This window comes from Oncorhynchus masou, chromosome 30 (genome assembly GCF_036934945.1).
Source record: "Oncorhynchus masou masou isolate Uvic2021 chromosome 30, UVic_Omas_1.1, whole genome shotgun sequence".
NCBI classification, from domain to species: domain Eukaryota; kingdom Metazoa; phylum Chordata; class Actinopteri; order Salmoniformes; family Salmonidae; genus Oncorhynchus; species Oncorhynchus masou.
The window spans coordinates 42,017,764-42,041,920 of NC_088241.1; the positions used below are offsets into that span (position 1 = coordinate 42,017,764).

General features: G+C 42.0%; 1 protein-coding gene across 1 annotated transcript; it reads left to right on the forward strand.

Annotated features, from left to right (window-relative positions):
* The first annotated feature begins 508 nt into the window (after window positions 1-508).
* Window positions 509-23,251, forward strand: LOC135521648 (serine/threonine-protein kinase H1-like). Its single transcript, XM_064947334.1, has 5 exons — window positions 509-792; window positions 1,048-1,147; window positions 1,364-1,730; window positions 1,929-2,134; window positions 22,799-23,251. Exons 1-5 carry the CDS (start codon window positions 509-511, stop codon window positions 23,249-23,251), a joined length of 1,410 nt encoding a protein of 469 aa, XP_064803406.1.
* Window positions 23,252-24,157: the final 906 nt, after the last annotated feature.

Here is a 24,157-nt window from a genome sequence, read left to right on the forward strand (position 1 = left end):
GACAATTATAGAAGATGAAAGCTATAATAGGCCTATGGTAGGTTACTCTGTCATCAACCAGCATCACGGGCCAGGGTGGGTGGCAATACTACCAGAAATAGCCTAGTTCTAGAGGATAGCCCAGTTCGGAGATGATTATACTTTAACAAGCTCTGTGAAAGAATGTCAAAAGCTTCAAAACAACTCATACTGACGTGTTATCTTTGGCAACTGACTGATGTGGAAGAGCATCCGCACCTTGTGCACCTGCGTGACAGAATGTCGAGAAAATCCTTTTCCGTGAATCCCATCCATTCACACATTCTAAGCGTTGCCTGCACCTGCTCACTCACTCCTCCAGACGTCTCTTCACCAATTTAGCCGTGTATGTGTATTGTAGTATAGGTTCAAGCTGGCGTTGCTGCTGATCGAGTCTGTTAAGATTGTCTACGTTTTTCTTAGCGCACGCAATTACGCAAGCAGCAACTGTCCCTTTTCTCTTCATGCCTTTGTTAGTTGCGCTTTAGTAATGGGCTGCGGAAGCACCAAGGTGCTGCCAGAAAGCTCGGTTAAAAACGGTTACGTGAGCTTCGTGAAGTCGGTAGTGGGCTACAGTCACAAAAGAAAAGAGTTAGACGATGAGCTGCAGAAGTGTAAAGGGACGCAGAAAGACTTTTGGAGTGTTGTTCAGAGCAGTGGAGTTACGGGTACACAGGCGCCGTCATGCGTTCTACTGCCGACGGGCCAGGATGGGCAGAGGCACAACAAAGTGGCCAAGTACAAGGCGAAGTTTGACCCCAGAGTCACAGCAAGGTAACTGTATAAAAATCGTTAACGTTTGAAGATCAGTAGTAGCAATATAAATCAGTGCCGATTCATTGTAGGTACTTAGACTAATTAATTTGCTAATGTTGTTGATGGTGATGATGATGACTCCATATTCTATGATATTTCATATTTATCTGCCATAGAAGATCTCACCTCACTAGAGTTGAATACAGTAGAACAGAACTCTATTCTACTTCCCACTCACCCCTTTCTCTTCTCCCTCCTGCCCTCTCTCTCCAGGTATGATATCAAGGCCCTGATCGGTAGGGGGAGCTTCAGCCGGGTGGTACGCGTTGAGCACAGAGCCACCCGCCAACCCTTCGCCATCAAGATGATGGAGGTCTGTAAACGTATTTCTTCCAGTAGACCTAGGGAAGAGGTAGGGGGACAGTGAATGTTCATGAGGGGAGAAACAGAAGGAGAAGGAAGTGTGCAACATTAGTAAGGGCAATTACACCAACAAATTAAAAGGGCAGTAATATCAGTTGTCAAACTATTCAGGATTGTGTGTCGTTTTTTAAAGTAAAATAAAAATGTAATTCAACACTTGTTGCAGGTGGAGGCCAGGGAAGGGCGAGAGGTGTGTGACTCGGAGCTGGGGGTGCTACGCAGGGTCAGCCACCTCAATGTGGTACAGCTGGTGGAGGTGTTCCAGTCGCCCCAGAGGGTCTACATGGTTCTGGAACTGGCCACGGGCGGGGAGCTGTTCGACCGTGTCATCGCTAAGGGCCATTTCACCGAGTGTGATGCCACCAGAGCCCTGCAGATGACTTTAGCCGGGGTGGGGTATCTTCATTCTCTGGGCATCACACACAGGGACCTGAAACCTGAGAATCTGTTGTACTACCACCCTGGAGCCGACTCACGCCTGCTGGTGACTGACTTTGGACTGGCCAGCTTTGGGAACAGGGACCCTGGAGGGGGTAAGGATGGAGGTGGGGATGGAGTGGGCAGTGGACGTGGAGATGGGGGCTGTGGAGTTGGAGATGGTGGAGTTGGAAGGGGTGGAAGTCTGGGTGGAGTTCCAGGTGGTAAGGTAGCAAATAGGGATGGTAAGGAAAGCTGTGATAGAAGGGATGGAAAAGGAAGTGGAAGAGATGGAGGAGGTGGCGGTAGAAGAGACTGGTCCATGACGACCACTTGTGGGACGCCAGAGTACATGGCCCCAGAGGTGGTCTTGAGGATGCCCTACTCCTGCCAGGTGGACATGTGGGCCCTAGGGGTCATAGCCTACATCCTACTCAGTGGCTCCATGCCCTTCGAGGACGACAGCCGGCCCAGACTCTACAGAGCCATCCTCAGGGGAAGGTACAGCTTCCACGGAGAGGTGAGTTGTTGTTGAGTTCCATCATGCGTTTCTTAAAGGGGCAATCTGGGATTCAAACAACAACAAAGCTGTCGCCCCACTGCTTTTTTGGTAAACAGCAGAGGGATAGGGCTGGAGCAATGTAACCACTCTCAATTCATAGAGTTTTCGGTGCAAGGACTGACCATCCGTGAGATCCAAATCCTAGATTTCCTTCTTTAAATGTTTTTTTTATACTTTGAATGTCTTTTTGGTTGTTTGGCTGTGTCGTCCCATCGTGCACAGCAGGCCAATGATCTGAGTGAAGTCCTTCTACATCCACTGCCTGCCACGCATCACACACTTTCAAACACGGTCTTTCACTCATGCAGAAGACACACACACACACACACACTGTCACACAATTTCTCTCAACAAGGAAACATAACCATACAGTTACACAATCATATCCTCATCATTATTTCACCAGATAATTTCTAATTGTCTGAATCACTGAACTGAATGTCTCACTGAACATCTCAGAACCATCATGTGAAGTTTTTCTCCATTGATCCCCTTCAGCAGATCAGCATCGTAACACTGAATGGACACGTATGTTTTTTGTGGCGTCTCCATTTGATTCGGCTCTTTGAAAACGCTTAGAGGGTAAATAGGGCCTTGTCGTTCATGTCCTCTCTGCTCCTTTCTGCTCCGTGCTGTAACTGAACTGGATATTTTAACAGTTCTGTTTGAGCGCTCTCTCTCTCTCTCTCTCTCTCTCTCTCTCTCTCACACACACACACACACACACACACACACACACAAGCTCAGTCTCTGTGGCGGTGTGTTTGTGGGGAGGTTTGGGTCCGTTCTTTCACGCTGATTACACCCCAGCCTGGGATTATTCAGTGGGCTTTAAAGCATGGCCCCATTCTGTTGTATGCAGCGACTTGACATTTCAGTCTGCTCTATTATTCCAATGTTTACTGCGGCTACACTGACCAGACAGACCACCAAAGGAATAATGGATATGGCTGAAACCCTGGGTGGGATTTACAAAAAAAACATATTTCACATATTTATGGCTTTATAGAAATATTTCTTATGTAAAACTGAGAAAATATATTTGTGTTTTGGCTGTATAATAACCTTGTCTGCAACAGTTACGAAATGAATAACTAGTCTACTGATTTTGCTGCACTATTTATGTCTAGGGGTCTTAGGCCTAGCTACGTGGTCTGTAACCTGATTTGATGTGTGCATAAATGTAAGAAGTAAGCGTGTGCGACGAGGTGTTGAATGTACACGTAACTGCCAAAGTAAAGGAAACACTTGATTAAATTGAGGGAAAGAAAGTTTTTTGAAAGCAGGTGCTTCCACAGAAGTGTGGTTCCTGAGTTAATTAAGTAATTAACATCCCATCATGCTTAGGGTCATGTATAACAATGCTGGGCAGGCCGTTATTTTGGCCATTATTTTGGCTCCCATCGCTATGCCCCCATAGGATGACAGTGCCCCCATCCATCCACAGGGCACAGAGTATGTGAGCGGAGTTGAGCGGTCGGAAATGCCGCTCATCTCTCATGGAGTGGTGCTTGCGCACTGCTCCTGCGCTCCACGTCCTTTCCAACCGTTCCGCTAAAAAACGCTCCTTGCTGAAAAGGAAAAAAACTGTCTCTCCAAATTCACTCCATTCATTAAAATCACAATTTATCCAACAGCCATTGATTTTTATGACTACCTGGACCTACCATTTGGATATGAAGCATTGAAACCAAACCATATGATTTGAATGAAAAGTATTTTAATAAACAACAGGACATTTTAAGAAGTGCTCATCATTTTAAATAGGCTATGTGTTGTATTAAACAACATATAAACACTCTAAATAGGTCAGGAGACAGACAGGTAGCCTAAGAAGGATGAAAATGAATTATTTAGGCTATATTATTTCAATTATGTCATGGCTGGCAGGGACATTAAACACTCAGCATTTTAAACAACATTTAGTTTTATTAAATCATTATAGTCTATAAATTGCACATTTAGGCTGTGACTTAATTAGAATACAAATGAAACAAAAAAAGGCCTTATTAAGCTACATCTACAGTGCCTTTGAATTCATTTTTAGAAACATGAGTTTGGCAAGAGTCTGTGGCTTCAGGCTCATGCGATGGTGCCATATGCCATAGCTGACTCAGTCACCAGATCACAACCCAATTGAACAATTATGGGAGATTCTAGAGCGGGGCCTGACAGAGTTTTCCACCACTTTCTAATAAAACACCAAATTAGAGTTCCAGAAACTCAGGTTACAAAAGCCCATCCTTATACATCACATGTTCACAGGTGTGTGCAACCAGACTGTCTGTCTCTCATACCACCCACACACACTTACAGTGCCTTGCAAAAGTATTCATCCCCCTTGGCGTTTTTCCTATTTTGTTGCATTACAACCTGCAATTTAAATAGATTTGTATTTGAATTTCATGTAATATGAACACACAAAATAGTCCAAATTGGTGAAATGAAATGAAAAAAATGACTTGTTTCCAAAACAAATACAACATTTTAAACAAAAAAGGGGTGCGTGCATATGTATCCACCCCCTTTGCTATGAAGCCCCTAAATAAGATCTGGTGCAACCAATGACCTTCAGAAGCCACATAATTAGTTAGATTGCACACAGGTGGACTTTATTTAAGTGTCACATGATCTGTCACATGATCTGATCTCAGTATATATACACCTGTTCTGAAAGGCCCCAGAGTCTGCAACGCCACTAAGCAAGGGGCACCACCAAGCGAGCGGCACCATGAAAACCAAGGAGCTCTCCAAACAGGTCAGGGACAAAGTTGTGGAGAAGTACAGATCGGGGTTGGTTTATAAAAAAATATCAGAAACATTAAACATCCCATGGAGCACCATTAAATCCATTATTAAAAAATGGAAAGAATATGGCACCACAACAAACCTGCCAAGAGAGGGCTGCCCACAAACTCATGGACCAGGCAAGGAGGGTAAAGAGACCAAGGTTAACCCTGAAGGAGCTGCAAAGCTCCACAGTGGAGATTGGAGTATCTGTCCATAGGACCACTTTAAGCCGTACACTCCACAGAGCTGGGCTTTACGGAAGAGTGGCCAGAAAAAGCCATTGTTTAAAGAAAAAAATAAGCAAACCTGTTTGGTGTTTGCCGAAAAGCATGTGGGAGACTCCCCAAACATATGGAAGAAGGTACTCTGGTCAGATGAGACTAAAATGACGTTTTTTTGGCCATCAAGAAAAATACTATGTCTGGCACAAACCCAACACCTTTCATCACCCCGAGAACATCATCCCCACAGTGAAGCATGGCAGTGGCAGCATCATGTTGTGGAGATGTTTTTCATCGGCAGGGACTGGAAAACTGGTCAGAATTGAAGGAATGATGGATGGAGCTAAATACAGGGAAAATCTTGAGGGAAACCTATTTCAGTCTTCCAGAGATTTGAGACTCGGACGGATGTTTACCTTCCAGCAGGACAATGACCCTAAGCATACTGCTAAAGCAACACTCGAGTGGTTTAAGGGGAAACATGTACATGTCTTGGAATGGCCTAGTCAATGCCCAGACCTCAGTCCAATTGAGAATATGTGGTATGACTTAAAGAATGCTGTGCACCAGCGGACCCATCCAACTTAAAGGTGGTGGAGCAGTTTTGCCTTGAATAATGGGCAAAACTCCCAGTGATTAGATGTGCCAATCTTATAGTGACATTCCCCAAGAGACTTGCAGCTGTAATTGCTGCAAAAGGTGGTTCTACAAAGTATTGACTTTGGGCTGGGAGAATAGTTATGCACGCTCAAGTTTTCTGTTGTTTTGTCTTATTTCTTGCTTGTTTCACCAACAAAAATATTTAACATCTTCAAAGTGGTAGGCATGTTGTGTAAATCAAATTATACAAATCCCCAAAAATCAATTTTAATTCCAGGTTGTAAGGCAACAAAATAGGAAAAATGCCAAGGGGGTGAATACTTTCGCAAGCCACTGTACATCCATGAACACACACACACACACACACACACAAACAGACGTGCATACTAGTGATGCGCAGGTCAGCTGTTTGTTCAACCACACGCCTGCAATTGCTAATAACCCATCTGTGATAATGTGAAAATTTGAGGCCCCCACCTGACCGTAACTCGCAAATAGGCCAATAGAAAATGTGCTGTTACACAGGTGCACCTTGTGTTTGGCACAATAAAAGGCCACTCCAAAATGTGCAGTTTTGTCACAAAACACAATCTGCTTTATATCGACATGTACGACAATGTTTACTAGTTCCCGCCAATATCCAGCAACTTTGTACTTCAATGGCTGTACGAAGTTGCTGGATATTGGCGGGAATTGGTAAACACTGTCGTACATGTCGATACAGAGCACACCAAACATGCTCAATTGGTGACATGTCTGGTAAGTATGCAAGCTTTCAGGAATTGTTTACAGATCCTTGCGACATGGGGTCATTATCATGCTGAAACATGAGGTGATGGCGGCGGATGAATGGCATGACAGTGGTCCTCGAGATTTCATCACGGGTATATCTGTGCCTCCAAATTGCCATAGATAAAATGAAATTGTGTTTGAAGTCGGACAATATTCCACAGGCCACAATCAACAGCCTGATCAACTCTATGCAAAAGAGATGTGTCGCGCTGCATGAGGCAAATGGTGGTCACACCAGTGACTCACTGGTTTTCTGATCCACACCCCTACTTTTTTAAGGTATCTGTGACCAACAGATACATATCTGTATTCCCAGTCATGTGAAATCCATAGATGAATGGGCCTAATGAAGTCATTTCAATTGACTGATTTCTTTATATGAACTGTAACTAAGTAGAATCTTTGAAATTGTTGCATATTGCATTTATATTTTTGTTCAATATAGTTGGCATCAGTAAAGTTCTCTTTCATCTCTGCTTCTCTCGCTCAACAGACATTTAGGGACCGGGGAGAAAATGCAATAACTTTTAAAAAAGTGAAAGATTTTTCGTGCAAAATGTTCAAATGATATCAGTTTGGCCGGTTTTAAGGAAATTAAAAGCAGTGGAAAATACCCAACATGTTTCTGATAAGATTTCAGTACTGCTTGGATGCATATTATGGGATCCTGAGTGGCACAGTCAGCTAAGTCGTCACTACAGACCAGGGTTCGATCAAGGGCACAATTGGCCCAGCATCGTCCGGGTTAAGGGGGAGGGTTTACCCTGAGTAGGCCATCATTGTAAATAAGAATGTGCTCTTAACTAACTTGCCTAGTTAAATAAAGGTTAAAAAAAATACATATCTTATATGGTTGAAATACTATCAGCTTTTATCAATCTGATAGAGATAGCGCCTTTACAGACAGTCCCTAACTACTCATTCATTTTCTCAAGAGGCTGAAAGAAAAAAATCATATTTCTCCACTCCTGTTCCCAAGTCAAAATGTACATTTGGTGTATCATTTTACTGCAAGATATGCTTAATTCTGCAGGAGTTTGTATTATATTGGTTATGTGAGAGGTTATAGACCTACACGCAGTGTCGAGATTTCAGTTAGGCTTTTATCAATCTAAACAGTAGGCTATAGTTCCCTTGAAGTCCCCCATCTTGTAACTCTCGAATGTGTGTAGCGCTTCACAATAATCACACTGCACACTTTTACCACTTCACAAAATCACACCCAAACATTACTTTTATGGCCCTCCTTTCTCTTTATTTTAAACTCTCCTTTTCTCTCATTGAATTCTACTTCGACCTTGTCCTTTTTGCCACAGTGGATCGCCATTAACTTTTTCTGGCCAAGTTCCCAAAAAGCATTTGGCCATTGGCGAATATTTGGCGCATACAGTTAGTCCATAAAGCTTTGGCTTACATACTCCACTCAAAGCGTTAAAGGACCCCTATAGTACAGTAAATTGTGAGGAGCCAGCCAGAGATGGAGAGAGATAGGAAGATAGAGGGAGACAGTGAAAGAGAGAGAAATGGAGACAGAGCGAGAAAGAGAATGGGAGAGAGACAGAGGGAGAGAAAGACGGAGAGAGAGAAGGAGAGCGACGGAGAGGAGAGCGAAAGAGTGGGGGAGGAAGTGGAGGAGGAATGATAGCCCAGGTGTCATCCAAACTTCTTCCTTTTAAGAATGATGGAGGCCACTGTGTTCTTGGGGACCTTCAATGCTGCAGAATTGTTTTGGTACCCTTCCCCAGATATGTGCCTTGACACAATCCTGTCTTGGAGCTCTACGGACAATTCCTTTGACCTCATGGCTTGGTTTTTGCTCTGACATGCTCTGTCAACTGTGGGACCTTATATAGACAAGTGTGTACCTTTCCAAATCATGTCCAATCAATTGAATTTACCACAGGTGGACTTCAATACAGTTGAAGAAACATCTCAAGGATGATCAATGGCAACAGGATGCACCTGAGCTACATTTTGAGTCTCATATCAAAGGGTCTTAATACTTATGTAAATAAGGTGTTTTTATTTTTTTATGCATTTGCTAAAAATTCTAGAAACCTGTTTTCGCTTTGTCGTTATGGGGTATTGTGTGTAGACTGATGATATTTTTATTTTTATTTAATCCGTTTTAGAATAAGGCTGTAACGTAACAAAATGTGGAAAAAGTCAAGGGGTCTGAATCATTTCTTAATGAACTGTATGTGCCGGTACTCATTTTGGGTGCCGGTACCTTTTCATATTTAGTTGCAGTGACTCGTGAATACTTTTGAGCTAATATTCTATAGGAGCTGTCTGTATCCCGTTTTAACCAAACTAAATATGCTTCTCTGCATCTCTGCTAAATCTGGGTAAAGGATTGAAAGGAATGTGAGTGTTATTCAGTACATTTAGTAATTGCTTGCTTTTTTAAAGTCTACCAACCTTGCCAGCAGGCATGCCAGCTAACATAGTTAGACAAGCTAGCTACTCTAGCTTGATTGATAGGCTAAAATGGCTTCTTGGTGGCTAGTTATGAGGTTAGGAGATTGTGAACCTATCTGGGCTGAAGACAGCTTTATGAAAGTGCTAGGTGGCTAGTAGTATTACAGAGAAACAACAACAACAAAAATGTAACAAAAAATGTTTTAACGGGACAAATCTGAGGGGCACGTGCCCCCTATGGGCATGACGCCACGCATGCACACACACACACACACACACACACACCACTTCTCCTTCCCCCACTGCAGTACAGCATCACAGGTGTCACAACCCTGGCCTCAGGCTGCATGGTAGAAACTCTGAACTGGAGAGGTGAAGGAGGAGGGATAGGGGATAGATGGTGGGAAGGAAGTTGCCTCTGGGCTATTTGAGCCTTATCGCTCAACCTGTTCACTGCAAGCATGAGTTCATTGTGAACTTGCCTTAGCATGGTGATTTTTCTGCATTTGAACAACAAATTACAAAAGCCACACAATATTGACCTGCATGGTAGATTTAGCAGCAAGAGCTATGCATGATTCTAATAGTTAGCCCAGTCTGCCACCTAGTGAGGGGACTGTGAATGAACTCAGCAGTCCATACAGAAAAACAATCTCCTCTTTATATTCCACTTGAGTCATGACATTTAAATTTGTTTACCACCTGGATTTGATATTTAGACTTTGAATGGTCATTTATGTTTGGTATTACAATATACATGCAGGCCAGTTATTTGTTTGATTTAAAACACCTGGCTACATTCTTCCATTGGCCTTAATAGCTGTGCTATTATAGTGGTATATACTGTATGTACTAATGTTATATAAGGTTGTCTTTGTTGCTATGGAAAATCCCTGCTTGGGTTCCACTTCCCATAACAGCAGCTAATAAATCTTTAGCAGTGACTGTCTGAGAGGCTTGCGTGCAGTTTTACATTATTCAGAGTGCATTATCCACACAATCACATTAGGGCTGTAATCCTAGCCTCTAGCGTTTTCTTTATTTGTTGTAATTATATGTTTGTCAGGTGAGGATGGATCCTGGCGCTAACAGAGCCGGAGCGAAGCGACTCACTGACTCCTCACATCTTCCTGTCTCTCTAACAGCTAACGGCATGTTGCTCAATAAAACAGGCCCTGAAGTGTTTTCTCTTCTCAGGTTACATCCCCAAATGGCACTCTATTCCCTATATAGTGCACTACTTCTGACCATGGCCCTATTAGTAGTGAACGATGTAGGCAAGGGAATAGGGTGCCATTTGGGACGTAGTGTTATTCTCCTTCTTCCTCTGCCCAATACCTTTCCCTTTCTCTCCTAATCTGACTTTCTCCTCAGCAATGATATATGGTTCAGGCTCTTGTCCCTTTCCACCAAACCTAATAAATCCACTGTCTTTTCTATGTGAAAAATTTACAAAATAAAACAAGAAAATATACTTGTATTTCAGGTCGTTGGTGCACTACCACAGACAGAGTTGCCACAACTCTTTCCTCTTCTTCAGTGTATTGATAGATAAGAATACTTGGGGAAAGTATGAAGATCGTTCATATTATTGTAGTGGAGGCTGCTGGGGGGAGGACAGTTCATAAGGACATCCGTGATTGGGAGTCCAATAGGGCAGTGCACAATTGGCCCAGCGTCGTCGGGTTAGGGTTTGGCCGGGGCAGGCCGTCATTGTAAATAACAATTTGTTCAGCTGGGGTAGACAATCTGGACCCTCTCTACCTAAAATTATCCGCCGCCATTGTTGCAACCCCTATTACTAGTCTGTTCAACCTCTTCCGTATCGTCTGAGATTCCTAAAGATTGGAAAGCAGTCGCAGTAATCCCCCTCTTCAAAGGGGGAGACACTCTAGACCCAAACTGTTATAGACCTATATCCATCCTGCCCTGCCTTTCTAAAGTCTTCGAATGCCAAGTGAACAAACAGATCACCGACCATTTCGAATACCACCGTACCTTCTCTGCTATGCAATTTGGTTTCCGAGCTGGTCACGGGTGCACCTCAGCCACACTCAAGGTCCTAAACGATATCATAACCGCCATCGATAAAAGACAGTACTGTGCAGCCGTCTTCATCGACCTGGCCAAGGCTTTTGACTCTGTCAATCACCACATTATGATCGACAGACTCAACCGCCTTGGTTTCTCTAATGACTGCATCGCCTGGTTCACTAACTACTTCTCAGATAGAGTTCAGTGTGTCAAATCAGAGGGCCTGTTGTCCGGACTTCTGGCAGTCTCTATGGGGGTGGCACAGGGTTAAATTCTCGGGCAGACTCTTTTCTCTGTATATATCAATGATGTCACTCTTGCTGCGGGTGATTAGTTGATCCACCTCTACGCCGACAACACCATTCTGTATACTTCTGGCCCTTCTTTGGACACTGTTAACAAACCTCCAACAAGCTTCAACACCATACAACACTCTTTCCGTGGCCTCCAACTGCTCTTAAATGCTAGTAAAACAAAATTCATGCTCTTCAACCGATTGCTGCCCGCCCCCGCCAGCCCAACTAGCATCACTACTCTGGACTTCTGACTTAGAATATGTGGATAACTATAAATACCTAGGTGTCTGGCTAGACTGTAAACTCACCTTCCAGACCCACATTAAGCATCTCCAATCCAAAGTTAAATCTAGAATCAACTTCCTATTTCGCAACAACGCCTCCTTTACTCATGCCGCCAAACCTACCCTTGTAAAACTGACAAACCTACCGATCCTTGAATTCGGCGATGTCATTTACAAATTTTCCTTCAACACTCTACTCAGAAAATTGGATGCAATCTATCACAGTGCCACCCGTTTTGTCACCAAAGCCCCATATACTACCCACCACTGCGACCTGTATGCTCTCGTTGGCTGGTCCTCACTACGTATTCGTTGCCAAACCAACTGGCTCCAGGTCATCTACAGTGCCTTGCGAAAGTATTCGGCCCCCTTGAACTTTGCGACCTTTTGCCACATTTCAGGCTTCAAACATAAAGATATAAAACTGTATTTTTTTGTGAAGAATCAACAACAAATGGGACACAATCATGAAGTGGAACGACATTTATTGGATATTTCAAACTTTTTTAACAAATCAAAAACTGAAAAATTGGGCGTGCAAAATTATTCAGCCCCCTTAAGTTAATACTTTATAGCGCCACCTTTTGCTGCAATTACAGCTGTAGGTTGCTTGGGGTATGTCTATCAGTTTTGCACATCGAGAGACTGACATTTTTTCCCATTCCTCCTTGCATAACAGCTCGAGCTCAGTGAGGTTGGATGGAGAGCATTTGTGAACAGCAGTTTTCAGTTCTTTCCACAGATTCTCGATTGGATTCAGGTCTGGACTTTGACTTGGCCATTCTAACACCTGGATATGTTTATTTTTGAGTCATTGTATTGTAGATTTTGCTTTATGTTTTGAATCATTGTCTTGTTGGAAGACAAATCTCCGTCCCAGTCTCAGGTCTTTTGCAGACTCCATCAGGTTTTCTTCCAGAATGGTCCTGTATTTGGCTCCATCCATCTTCCCATCAATTTTAACCATCTTCCCTGTCCCTGCTGAAGAAAAGCAGGCCCAAACCATGATGCTGCCACCACCATGTTTGACAGTGGGTATGGTGTATTCAGGGTGATGAGCTGTGTTGCTTTTACGCCAAACATATCGTTTTGCATTGTTGCCAAAAATTTCAATTTTGGTTTCATCTGACCAGAGCACCTTCTTCCACATGTTTGGTGTGTCTCCCAGGTAGCTTGTGGCAAACTTTAAACGACACTTTTTATGGATATCTTTAAGAAATGGCTTTCTTCTTGCCACTTGCCACTCTTCCATAAAGGCCAGATTTGTGCAATGGACAGAGTCTCCCACCTCAGCTGTAGATCTCTGCAGTTCATCCAGAGTGATCATGGGCCTCTTGGCTGCATCTCTGATCAGTCTTCTCCTTGTATGAGCTGAAAGTTTAGAGGGACGGCCAGGTCTTGGTAGATTTGCAGTGGTCTGATACTCCTTCCATTTCAATATTATTGCTTGCACAGTGCTCCTTGGGATGTTTAAAGCTTGGGAAAAAAAATTGTATCCAAATCCGGCTTTAAACTTCTTCACAACAGTATTTCGGACCTGCCTGGTGTGTTCCTTGTTCTTTATGATGCTCTCTGCGCTTTTAACGGACCTCTGAGACTATCACAGTGCAGGTGCATTTATACGGAGACTTGATTACACACAGGTGGATTGTATTTATCATAATTAGTCATTTAGGTCAACATTGGATCATTCAGAGATCCTCACTGAACTTCTGGAGAGAGTTTGCTGCACTGAAAGTAAAGGGGCTGAATAATTATGCACGCCCAATTTTTCAGTTTTTGATTTGTTAAAAAAGTTTGAAATATCCAATAAATGTCGTTCCACTTCATGATTGTGTCCCACTTGTTGTTGATTCTTCACAAAAAAATACAGTTTTATATCTTTATGTTTGAAGCCTGAAATGTGGCAAAAGGTCGCAAAGTTCAAGGGGGCCAAATACTTTCGCAAGGCACTGTATAAGTCTTTGCTAGGTATAGCTCCGCCTTATCTCAGCTCACTGGTCACCATAGCAGTACCCACCCGTAGCACGCGCTCCAGCAGGTATATTTCACTGGTCATCCCCAAAGCCAACGCCTACTTTGGCTGCCTTTCCTTTCAGTTCTTTGCAGCCAATGACTGGAACAAATTGCAAATATCACTGAAGCTGGAGACTTCTATCTTCCTCACTAACTTTAAGTGTCAGCTGTCAGAGCAGCTTACCGATCGCTTCAGCTGTACACAGCCCATCTGTAAATAGCCCATCCATCCAACCAACTATCTACCTCATCCCCATATTTGTTTTTGTTTTTCTGCTCTTTTGCACACCAGTATTAATACTTGCACATCCTCATCTGCACAAATCACTCCAGTGTAAATTGCTCAATTGTAATTACTTCGCCACTATGGTCTATTTATTGCCTTACCCCCTTACTTCATTTACACGAACTGTATACAGATTTTTCTATTGTGTTATTGACTGTACGTTTGTTTATCCCATGTGTAACTCTGTCGTTCTTTTTGTCGCACTGCTTTGCTTTATCTTGGCCAGGTCGCAGTCGTAAATGAGAACCTGTTCTCAACTGGCCTACCTGGTTAAATAAAGGTGAATTAAAAAAGAAAAATAAGAACACAATTATATGTAAGGTCCCTCAGTAGAGCAGGGAATTTATAACGCACATTAAACAACAAAGACCAGGGAGGCTTTTCCAATGTCTTGCAAAGAATGTCAACTATTGGTAGATGGTTAAAAAAAGAAGCAGATATTGAATAATAATGGCAAAATTATTAAATACGCTTTGGATGGTGTATCAATGCACCCAGTCACTACAAAGATGCAGGCGTCAGTTGCCGGAGAGGAAGGAAACCACTCAGTAATTTCACGATGAGGCTAATGGTGACTTTAAAACAGTATCATAGTTTAATGGCTGTGATGGATCAACAACATTGTAGTTATTCCACAATACTAACCTAATTGACAGAGTGAAAAGAAGGAAGCTTGTACAGAATATAAAATATTCCAAAACATCCATCCTTTTTGCAACAAGGCACTAAAGTAATACTGCAAAAAATGTGGCAAGGCAATTAACTCTTTGTCCTGAATACAAAGTGTTATGTTTGGGGAAAAAACAATACAACATTTCTGAGTACCAATCTCCATATTTTCAAGCATCATGGTGGCTGCATCATGTTATCAAACCTAACTTTATTTATATGCGCCGAATATAACAAGTGTAGACTTTACTGTGAAATGCTTACTTACAAGCCCTTAACCAACAGTGCAGTTCAAGAAGAAGAACATATTTACCAAGTAGACTAAGATAAAAAGTAGCACAATAAGAATAACAATAACGAGGCTATATATAGGGGGCACCGGTACCGAGTCAGTGTACGAGGGTAGTTGAGGTCATCTGTACATGTAGGTGGGGGCGAAGTGACTATATATAGGTAACAAACAAACAGCGAGTAGCAGCAGTGTACAAAAGGGAGGGGGATCAATGTAAATTGCCCGGTGGCGAATTGTTCAGCAGTCTTATGGCTTGGGGGTAGAAGCTGTTGAGGAGCCTTTTGGTCCTAGACTTGGCACTCCTGTACAGGTACAGTGCCTTGCAAAAGTATTCATCCCCTTGGCGTTTTTCCTATTTTGCTGCATAACAACCTGTAATTTAAATGGATTTTTATTTGGATTTCATGTAATGGACATACACAAAATTAGTCCAAATTGGTGAAATGAAATGGAAAAAAATAACATGTTTCAAAAAAATTATAAACAATAAAAAATTAAAAAATAAAAGTGGTGCTTGCATATGTATTCACCCCCTAAATAAGATCTGGGAAACCAATTACCTTCAGAAGTCACATAATTAGTTTTAAAAAGTCTAAATGTGTGCAATCTAAGTGTCACATGGTCTGTCACATGATCTCAGTATATATACACCTGTTCTGAAAGGCCCCATAGTCTGCAACACCACTAAGCAAGGCGCACCACCAAGCAAGCGACACCATGAAGACCAAGTAGCTCTCCAAACAGGTTAGGGATAAAGTTGTGGAGAATTACAGATCAGGGTTTGGTTATAAAAAAATACCAGAAGCTTTGAACATCCCACGGAGCACCATTAAATCCATTATTTAAAAATGGAAAGAATATGGCACCAGAACAAACCTGCCAAGACAGGGCTGCCCACCAAAACTTACGGACCAAGCAAGGAGGGCATTAATCAGAGAGGCAACAAAGAGACCAAAGATAACCCTGAAGGTGCTGCAAAGCTCCACAGCGGAGATTGGAGTATCTGTCCACTTTAAGCCGTACACTCCACAGATCTGGGCTTTATGGAAGAGTGGCCAGAAAAAAGCCATTGCTTAAAGAAAAAAATTAACAAACACATTTGGTGTTCGCCGAAAGGCATGTGTAAGACTCCCCAAACATATGGAAGAATGTAATCTGGTCAGATGAGACTAAAATTGAGCTTTTTGGCCAAGGAAAACGCTATGTCTGGCACAAGTCCAAAACCTGTCATCACCCCGAGAACACCATCCCCATACTGAAGCATGGTGGTGGCAGCATCATGCTGTGGGAATGTTTTCATTGGCAGGGACTGGGAAACTGGTCAGAATTGAAGGAATGATGGAACTAAATATAGGGAAATTCTTCAGGGAAACCTGTTTCAGTCTTCCAGAGAGTTGAGACTGGGACGGATGTTCACCTTCCAGCAGGACAATGACCCTAAGCATACTGCTTAGGCAACACTTGAGGGGTTTAAGGGGAAAGGAGAACATATTCATGTCTTAGAATGGCCTAGTCAAAGCCCAGACTTAAAGATTGCTGTACAGCAGCGGAACCTATCCAACTTGAAGGAGCTGGAGCAGTTTTGCCTTGCATAATGGGCAAACATCCCAGTGGCTAGATGTGTCAAGCTTATAGAGACTTGCAGCCGTAATTGCTGCAAAAGGTGGCTCTACAAAGTATTGACTTTGGGTGGGTGAATAGTTCTGCACGCTCAAGTTCTGTTTTTTTGGCTTGTTTATTTTTTGTTTCACAAACTAATTATTTAGCACCTTCAAAGTGGTAGGCATGTTGTGTAAATAAAATGATACAAACCCCCAAAAAACTATTTGAATAATTCCAGGTTGTAAGGCAACAAAATAGGAAAAAAGCGAAGGTGGATGAATACTTACGCAAGCCACTGTATGCTTGTAGTCGCTAAGGACTGGGGAGCTTTTCAGTATAAAAAAACAAACAGAATGGAGTTAAGCACAGGCAAAATCTTAGAGGAAAACCTGGTTCAGTCTGCTTTCCACCAGACACTGCGAGATTATTTCGCATTTCAGCAGGACAATAACTTAAAACACAAGGCCAAATCTACACTGGAGTTGCTTACCAAGAAGACAGTGAATGAGTGGCCGAGTTAAAGTTTTGACTTAAATCTACCTGAAAATGGCTGTCTAGCAATTATCAACAACCAATATGACAGAGCTTGAAGTATTTTGAAAATAATAAATGGCTAAATGTTGCACTATCCAGTTGTGGAAAGCTCTTAGAGACATAACCAGAAACACTCACAGCTCTTATCGTTTCCAAAGGTGCTTCTACAAAGTATTGACTCAGGGGTGTGAATACTTATGTAAATTAGATATTTCTGTGTTTCATTTTCAATAAATGTGCAAAAATGTATAAAAACCTGTTTTCATTTTGTCATTATGGTGTGTAGATGAGTGAATATATTTAATCCATTTTAAATTCAGGCTGTAACACAGCAAAATGTATAATAAGTTAAGGGGTATGAATGCTTTCTGAAGGCACTGTAAACAATCATCAGTCAGAAAATTATGATTCTGAAAGACAGACAAACACCGGCATGTGGTGTGGGAGCTCAATCAAAAACTGCTTCTCTCAGGTGTGAAATAACACAATGAAGGGAGTCTGTGAGGAGCATGTTTATGGTGCTTTGTGTGCAGTACTTTCTGGTCAGTTACAGACAGACAGTTGACTTCTCCCTCTTTCTCTTCATCTCTCTCAGCTCTCTCTAGTGTAGTACACCGTGTCTATGAGTGAGGCCTGCTTCTCTTTAAATTCATCTCCCTGGCAACAGTTTTGCAATTGTCAATTTCATGGTTGATTAATTGTCATTACTGGGTGAGAGACACAAAAGGAGAAATGCATTTCTGGATTAAAATAGAGAGGAGCGAGACCTTCCCCAAAGAGCGAGGTTTATCTGCTTTTGCGAGGTTGAATTAAGAATAAGAGAGAAACATCCATTCGTCCACTGTTTTCGTTGGGTTGTTGTTGTGGCCCTGATTGTACAGAAGAACATTTTAAAGTGAGATGTTTGATATATTTTAATAGAAGGTATCATGCTCTACTTAGCAGTAAAGTGAGAAAAGCTTATCATGCATTGCATTGTGCATTGACAGTAATAATACAAGTAAATGGCACTTAGCTTGAGGTAACAAATGATTACACTATTACAAATAATCAAAGTCTCAAAAGTATTTATAGAGAGAGCTTAGTGTGAAGGAAATCAGTCATTATTTTGGGGTTTATGATTTTCTTTGTTGAATGACATTGATGAGTTTGAGTCTTGGTTGTTTAGGCGACTGTTAGATTTGGTAGATTTTGTTCTTGAGCTATTATGGTATTAAAGTATTATAATCAATATACAGTACCAGTCAAACGTTTCGACACACCTACTCATTCAAGGGTTGTTCTTTATTTTTACTATTTTCTAGAATAATAGTGAAGGCATCAAAACTATGAAATAACACATATGGAATCATGTAGTAACCAAAAAAGTGTTGAACAAATCAAAATATATTTTATATTTGAGATTCTTCAAAGTAGCCACCCTTTGCCTTGATGACATCTTTGCACACTCCTGACATTATATCAACCAACTTCACCTGGAATGCTTTTCCAACAGTCTTGAGGAAGTTCACACATGCTGAGCCCTTGTTGGCTGCTTTTTCTTCACTCTGCGGCCCAACTCATCCCAAACTATCTCAATTCGGTTGAGGTTCGGGTGATTGTGGAGGCCAGGTCATCTGATGCAGCACTCCATCACTCTCCTTCTTGGTCAAATAGCTCTTACACAGCCTGGAGGTGTGTCGGATTATTGTCCTGTTGAAAAACAAATTATTGTCCCACTAAGCGCAAACCAGATGGGATGGCGTATCGCTGCAGAATGCTGTGGTAGCCATGCTGGTTAATTAGGGATAGCCCCTTTTTTTTTCAATTTTCACCAAAAATGACACACTCAAATCTAACTGCCTGTAGCTCAGGCCCTGAAGCAGGTATATGCATATTCTTGGTACCATTTGAAAGGAAACACTTTGAAGTTTGTGGAAATGTAGGAGAATATATCACAATAGATCTGGTAGAAGAAAATACAAAGACAAAAAACAACCATTTAAACAATTTTTTTACCACCATCTTTGAAATGCAACAGAAAGGTCCCACATCTAGCCATCACTCTGGTTGTAATTCTGATGGTGTAAACAAGATGGCAGCCGTGTGTGTGCCAACGGATAACTTTAAGTATGAGCAAACTACATGACATTTAGTGTGAAGTCACCCAGGTACATTTGGGCAAATCGTGAAGAAGACATTTTTTATTTATTTAACCAGGGAAGTCAGTTAAGAACAAATTCTTATTTACAATGATGGCCTAGGAACAGTGTGTTAACTGCCTTGTTCAGGGGCAGAACGACAAATGTTTTACCTTGTCAGCTCAGGGATTTGATCTAGCAACCTTTCGGTTACTTGTCCAACGCTCTAACCACTAGACTACCTGCCACCCTATTACAATTTTCTGCAAGAATATCGTCAAATCAGAATACATGGACTTTTATTTAGCTTTTCCAGTATTCGTAGCCATATTATAAGTGCAACATTTGCAAAACACCCAGTTTTCATAAGTTCACAACTCTCCATATTCTAATCATTTTTGACCAAAAGGAAAAGTCTTGCAGTCGCACAGCTACATTTTGCAACAAATACGGGGTTTCCGAATACTCCCGTAAAGCCCGGTTCATTGGCTATCTAGCTAGCTTTGTTTGACCCCGATTGGTGCTTTTTTGACAAAATTATAGTCAATCAAGTGAAGACTGCCCACGTCATCGGCGTGCCATGAAGGTCTCGCTCTCTGACCAAATTTGATGTCCTATAGGATGTACTACACCCCTAATGATATAGTGAAGTCTGGTTACTTTCTAGTATCTCTGGGGAATAAATTACGAACGTGATTTGACTGGTTGAAACAACGTTTAGGGTTAGATTTTCACAGATTCCTTTCTTTGCAAATTGAACGAGTGGAAATACAAAATCGATCATGCATGCTATATGGACTTTTTTCTGATATGATAAAGAATTTTATCTAACAAAACTACACTTCATGTTATCTCTGGGACCATTTTGATGATAAATCAGAGCAAGATTTCAGAATGTAAATACAGATTTCACCTTCAGAGGTGAATTTACCAACCCTATTGTGGTGAAAAAAGTGTTTTCAATTGGACAGTGCAGTTATATTAACAAAACTTTAAGCTTTCAGCCGATATAACACACTTATATGTACCGGACATTTGTTGTTTCTCTAAAATCTGCGAACGTGACACAAGGCGCTGCATGATTTCCAACTGTCCCGTTGATGGGTCGCCTATCCCTAAGAAGTTTAATGCTTTTGAGCCAATCAGTTGTGTTGTGACAAGGTAGGGCTGGTATACAGAAGATACCCCTATTTGGTAAAATACCAAGTACATATTATGGCAAGAACAGTTCAAATCAGCAAAGAGAAACGACATTCCATCATTACTTTAACACATGAAGGTCAGTCAATAGAAATTTGAGCATTTCTTTAAGTGCAATCGCAAAAAAACATCAATCGCAAAAGCCACAGGAAAGGAAGACCCAGAGTTACCTTTACTGCAGAGGATAAGTTCATTAAAGTTACCAGCCTCAGACATTGCAGCACAAATAAATGTTTCACAGAGTTCAAGTAAAAGACACATCTCAACATCAACTGTTCAGAGGAGACTGCGTGAATCAGTCCTTCATGGTCGAATTGCTGCAAAGGAGCCACTACTAAAGGACACCAATAAGAAGAAGAGACTTACTTGGGCCAAGAAAACGAGCAATGGACATTAGACTGGTGGAAATCTGTCCCTTGGTCTGATGAGTCCCTATTTGAGATTTTTGGTTCCAACCGTCTTGTCTTTGTGAGACGCGGAGTAGGTGAACAGATGATCTCTGCATGTGTGATTCCCACTGTGAAGCATGGAGGAGGAGCTGTGATGGTGTATGGGTGCTTTGCTGTTGACACTGTTTGTGATTATTTTAGAACTCAAGGCACACTTAAGGAAAGAAATTCCACAAATGTACTTTTAACAAGACACACCTGTTAATTGAAATGCATTCCAGGTGACTACCTCATGAAGCTGGTTGAGAGAATGCCAAGAGTGTGCAAAGCTGTCATCAAGGCAAAGGGTGGCTACTTTGAGGAATCTCACATGTAAAATATATTTTGATTTGTTTAGCACTTGTTTGCTTACTACATGATTCAATATGTGTTATTTCATTGTTTTGATGTCTTCACTATTATTCTATAATGTAGAAAATAGTAAAAATAAAGAAGAACCCTTGAATGAGTAGGTGTGTCCTATTTTTTGACTGGTACTATATGTATTATTAATATTGATTTCACCTGTCACTGTTGTCAACGCCGATGCTAAGCATGCTATACTTTCTAATTGTCACGCCCTGACCTTAGAGATCCTTTTATGTCTCTATTTTGGTGTGAGGTGGGGGGTGCATTTTATGTTGTGGGTTCTATGTTTTCTCGTTCTGTGTGTTTGGCTGGGTGTGGTTCTCAATCATTGTCTCTAATTGAGAACCATACTTAGGTAACCTTTTCCCACCTGTGTGGTGTGGGTAGTTATTTTCTGTTTTGTGTGTCTGCACCAGACAGAACGGTTTCTTTCGTGCTCTTCGTTGTTTTTTTGTTAATCAGTGTTCAGTTCAAATAATAAAGATGAACACGTACCACGCTGCACCGTGGTCCTCCACTCCTTCCAACAGCCGTTACACTAATACCAAAACAATTGCATTATTGCCTGCTGCACCTGTGAATGTGGAGAGGTGACACAAAGGTCACTAAGTCACAGTGCACTTCAGGCTTTTTTAGCACAATTTGGGTTACTGTTAAGAACAACTTGATTATGAGGATCATTGTCTCTATGACAGAATGCCAAAAGGATTCTGATTTATTAAACGGATTATATATTCTTTATTGAAAAGACACTGCACGTTGATGACGGTCTACTTGTGAGTGTCATTTTATTCATTACAAAGGGGGATAATTTGACATTTGAATTAACAATGAACTGAAAGACCCCATAGATGTGGTGTGAAGCAGGGTTGTTTTGTGAAGCTAGTGTAAATAAAATAATTATCCTAGGACCCATTCCCACATAGACCTAAATCCAGTTTTGTCATATTCATTGTTACAAAGTAATTCAGCCAAGACCGGTCCATTTACCCAGTGACATTTAGCTGTGCTTTTGTATTTCTCATCCTGACTGTTGGGCAGCAGAGTTCAGGGAACACACTCATAGAGACCTATTTAATCAAATCTTGGTCTGTGTGTCCCATATGTAGTACACTATAAAGGGAATAAGGTGCAGTTTGGGATGTATACCTGGAAGTTGGTGTCAATTTTGATTGAACGGGACTTTGAATACGTCCTGTCATCGTCCAATCAAGTATTTAGAAACTAGATTCACCGAATCAAATGGCTGTTACACTTGAAGGGTATCTAGGGAATAGTGAGAATGGACTCTGCTATTTTAGAAATGCAGTATAATCTGCAATATAGACCATCTGGTATTAGTATTTTATTAGGATCCCCATTAGCTGTTGCGAAAGCAGCAGCTACTCTTCCTGGGCTCCACATGAAACATAAAACATGACATAATACAGAACAGTAAAAGACATGAACAGCTCAAGGACAGAACTACATCAATGTATGTGAGCAGTGGAGTCTAAAGTAAATTAGTTGAGGTAAGTCCTACTAAGGGCATTAGGACAGATAGCTGTTATTATGAAAGTTGACCTTTCATTTCTAGTCTTTATAACAGGTCTAAGTCTGTACTGTAAGTCGTATTACTGTATACATAGTGTGAATGATTACCTCTCTCCTCTCCTCTTCCCATCATAGCCCTGGCCCTCTGTTTCCAACCTGGCTAAGGACTTCATTGAGCGCCTCCTAGGGGTGGACCCTTCATCTCGACTCACCGCCATCCAGGCCCTCCACCACCCCTGGGTGGTCACCATGTCAGCAAGCTCCTCATCCATGACCAACCTGCATCGCTCCATCTCCCAGAACCTCCGGCGGCGGGCATCTCGGGCCTCCGTACCCTCCTCTTCGTCATCCTCCCGATGCCCCAGCAGCACAGGGTCCGGGGCCAGCCACAGTCGATCTACACACCAGTGGGAGAAAGATCTGCTGCAGAAGAAGCAAACCCAGAGACCCACCACCCAGAACCAGAGACGACAGCCAGGGAACCAGGCTACGACCCAGTCTCTAAGACCCACCTCCCAGCCCAACAAGCCCCCTGAGCAGGTTCAGCCAGCGGGCTCCACTACCACCACCCAGCCAGGGTCGCCCTGACAAAAACCCAGTCACAGTCAGGCTAACATCAGCAGCACAACAGCTGTTCAGGCTAAGTCTGCCGTCTTGCTGCTGCAGACATCGGCGTGTCTCCCAAATGGCACTCTATTCCCTATTTAGTGCATTACTTTTGACCAGTGGTGTCTGTGGGTCAGGCTGAAAGCTTTAGCCTGTTCTGTTCCTGCCACTCTGTCTTAGTTACAAACCCATGCTCAGCTATACACTCTGATCCCGCTCAGGCTACCTCAAAGCCACACAGACTGAGGCTTTTCCTAAGACAGTACCATCTCCAACCCCAGCAGAGATGATCAGACTTTGCCTTAAAGAATAGGCAAAACATCAGATTTTTAAGGTGTCTTATAAGTGAAACTCTATTTTCTTTCAGGAAAGTAAAGGGTTAAGTAAATAAGTATGAGTGAAACTCTGCGGGATGAGGCTTGACAGGCAGGGGTACGCTACCTCTTGAAACACCCAGCTCTGTAATAGTGTAATAAACTATCATCAATATTTAAATTGAGTACCTGAAAACTTTATTTCAAATCCAAAACATTCTAGGAAAAGGCTATGCGGGGAGGAAAACAAAAATAAAATCAAAGTTTGAAAGTGCATCAAAATGCAAATAGGATGGGAAGAATAATTGCTCCATTTCATCTGGCATTATCACAAATTATATTCATGATTTTTTTTGTGTTTTTTATTAATCTTGGTGATTCATATTCTCAGTTGAAGATGACTTGGGGTATGTGCTTAATGGCACTCTATTCCCTATATTGTGCACTACTTTTGACCAGAGCCCTATGGTTCCAGTGCACTATAAAGGGAATAGGGTGCCATGAGGGATTCAGACTTGCTGTCTGACTTACTTGGCTAGTTTCCACTTTGGAGAGGAGAGGAGACAGTAAAACT

What these genes read in the sequence shown, in the direction of transcription:
- LOC135521648 (XM_064947334.1), top strand. Translation starts at nt 509, where the DNA reads ATGGGCTGCGGAAGCACCAAGGTGCTGCCAGAAAGCTCGGTTAAAAAC. An exon ending in GACCCCAGAGTCACAGCAAG is followed by an intron (nt 793 to 1,047) that starts GTAACTGTATAA and finishes CTCTCTCTCCAG; the next exon opens with GTATGATATCAAGGCCCTGA. An exon ending in GGTACAGCTTCCACGGAGAG is followed by an intron (nt 2,135 to 22,798) that starts GTGAGTTGTTGT and finishes TTCCCATCATAG; the next exon opens with CCCTGGCCCTCTGTTTCCAA.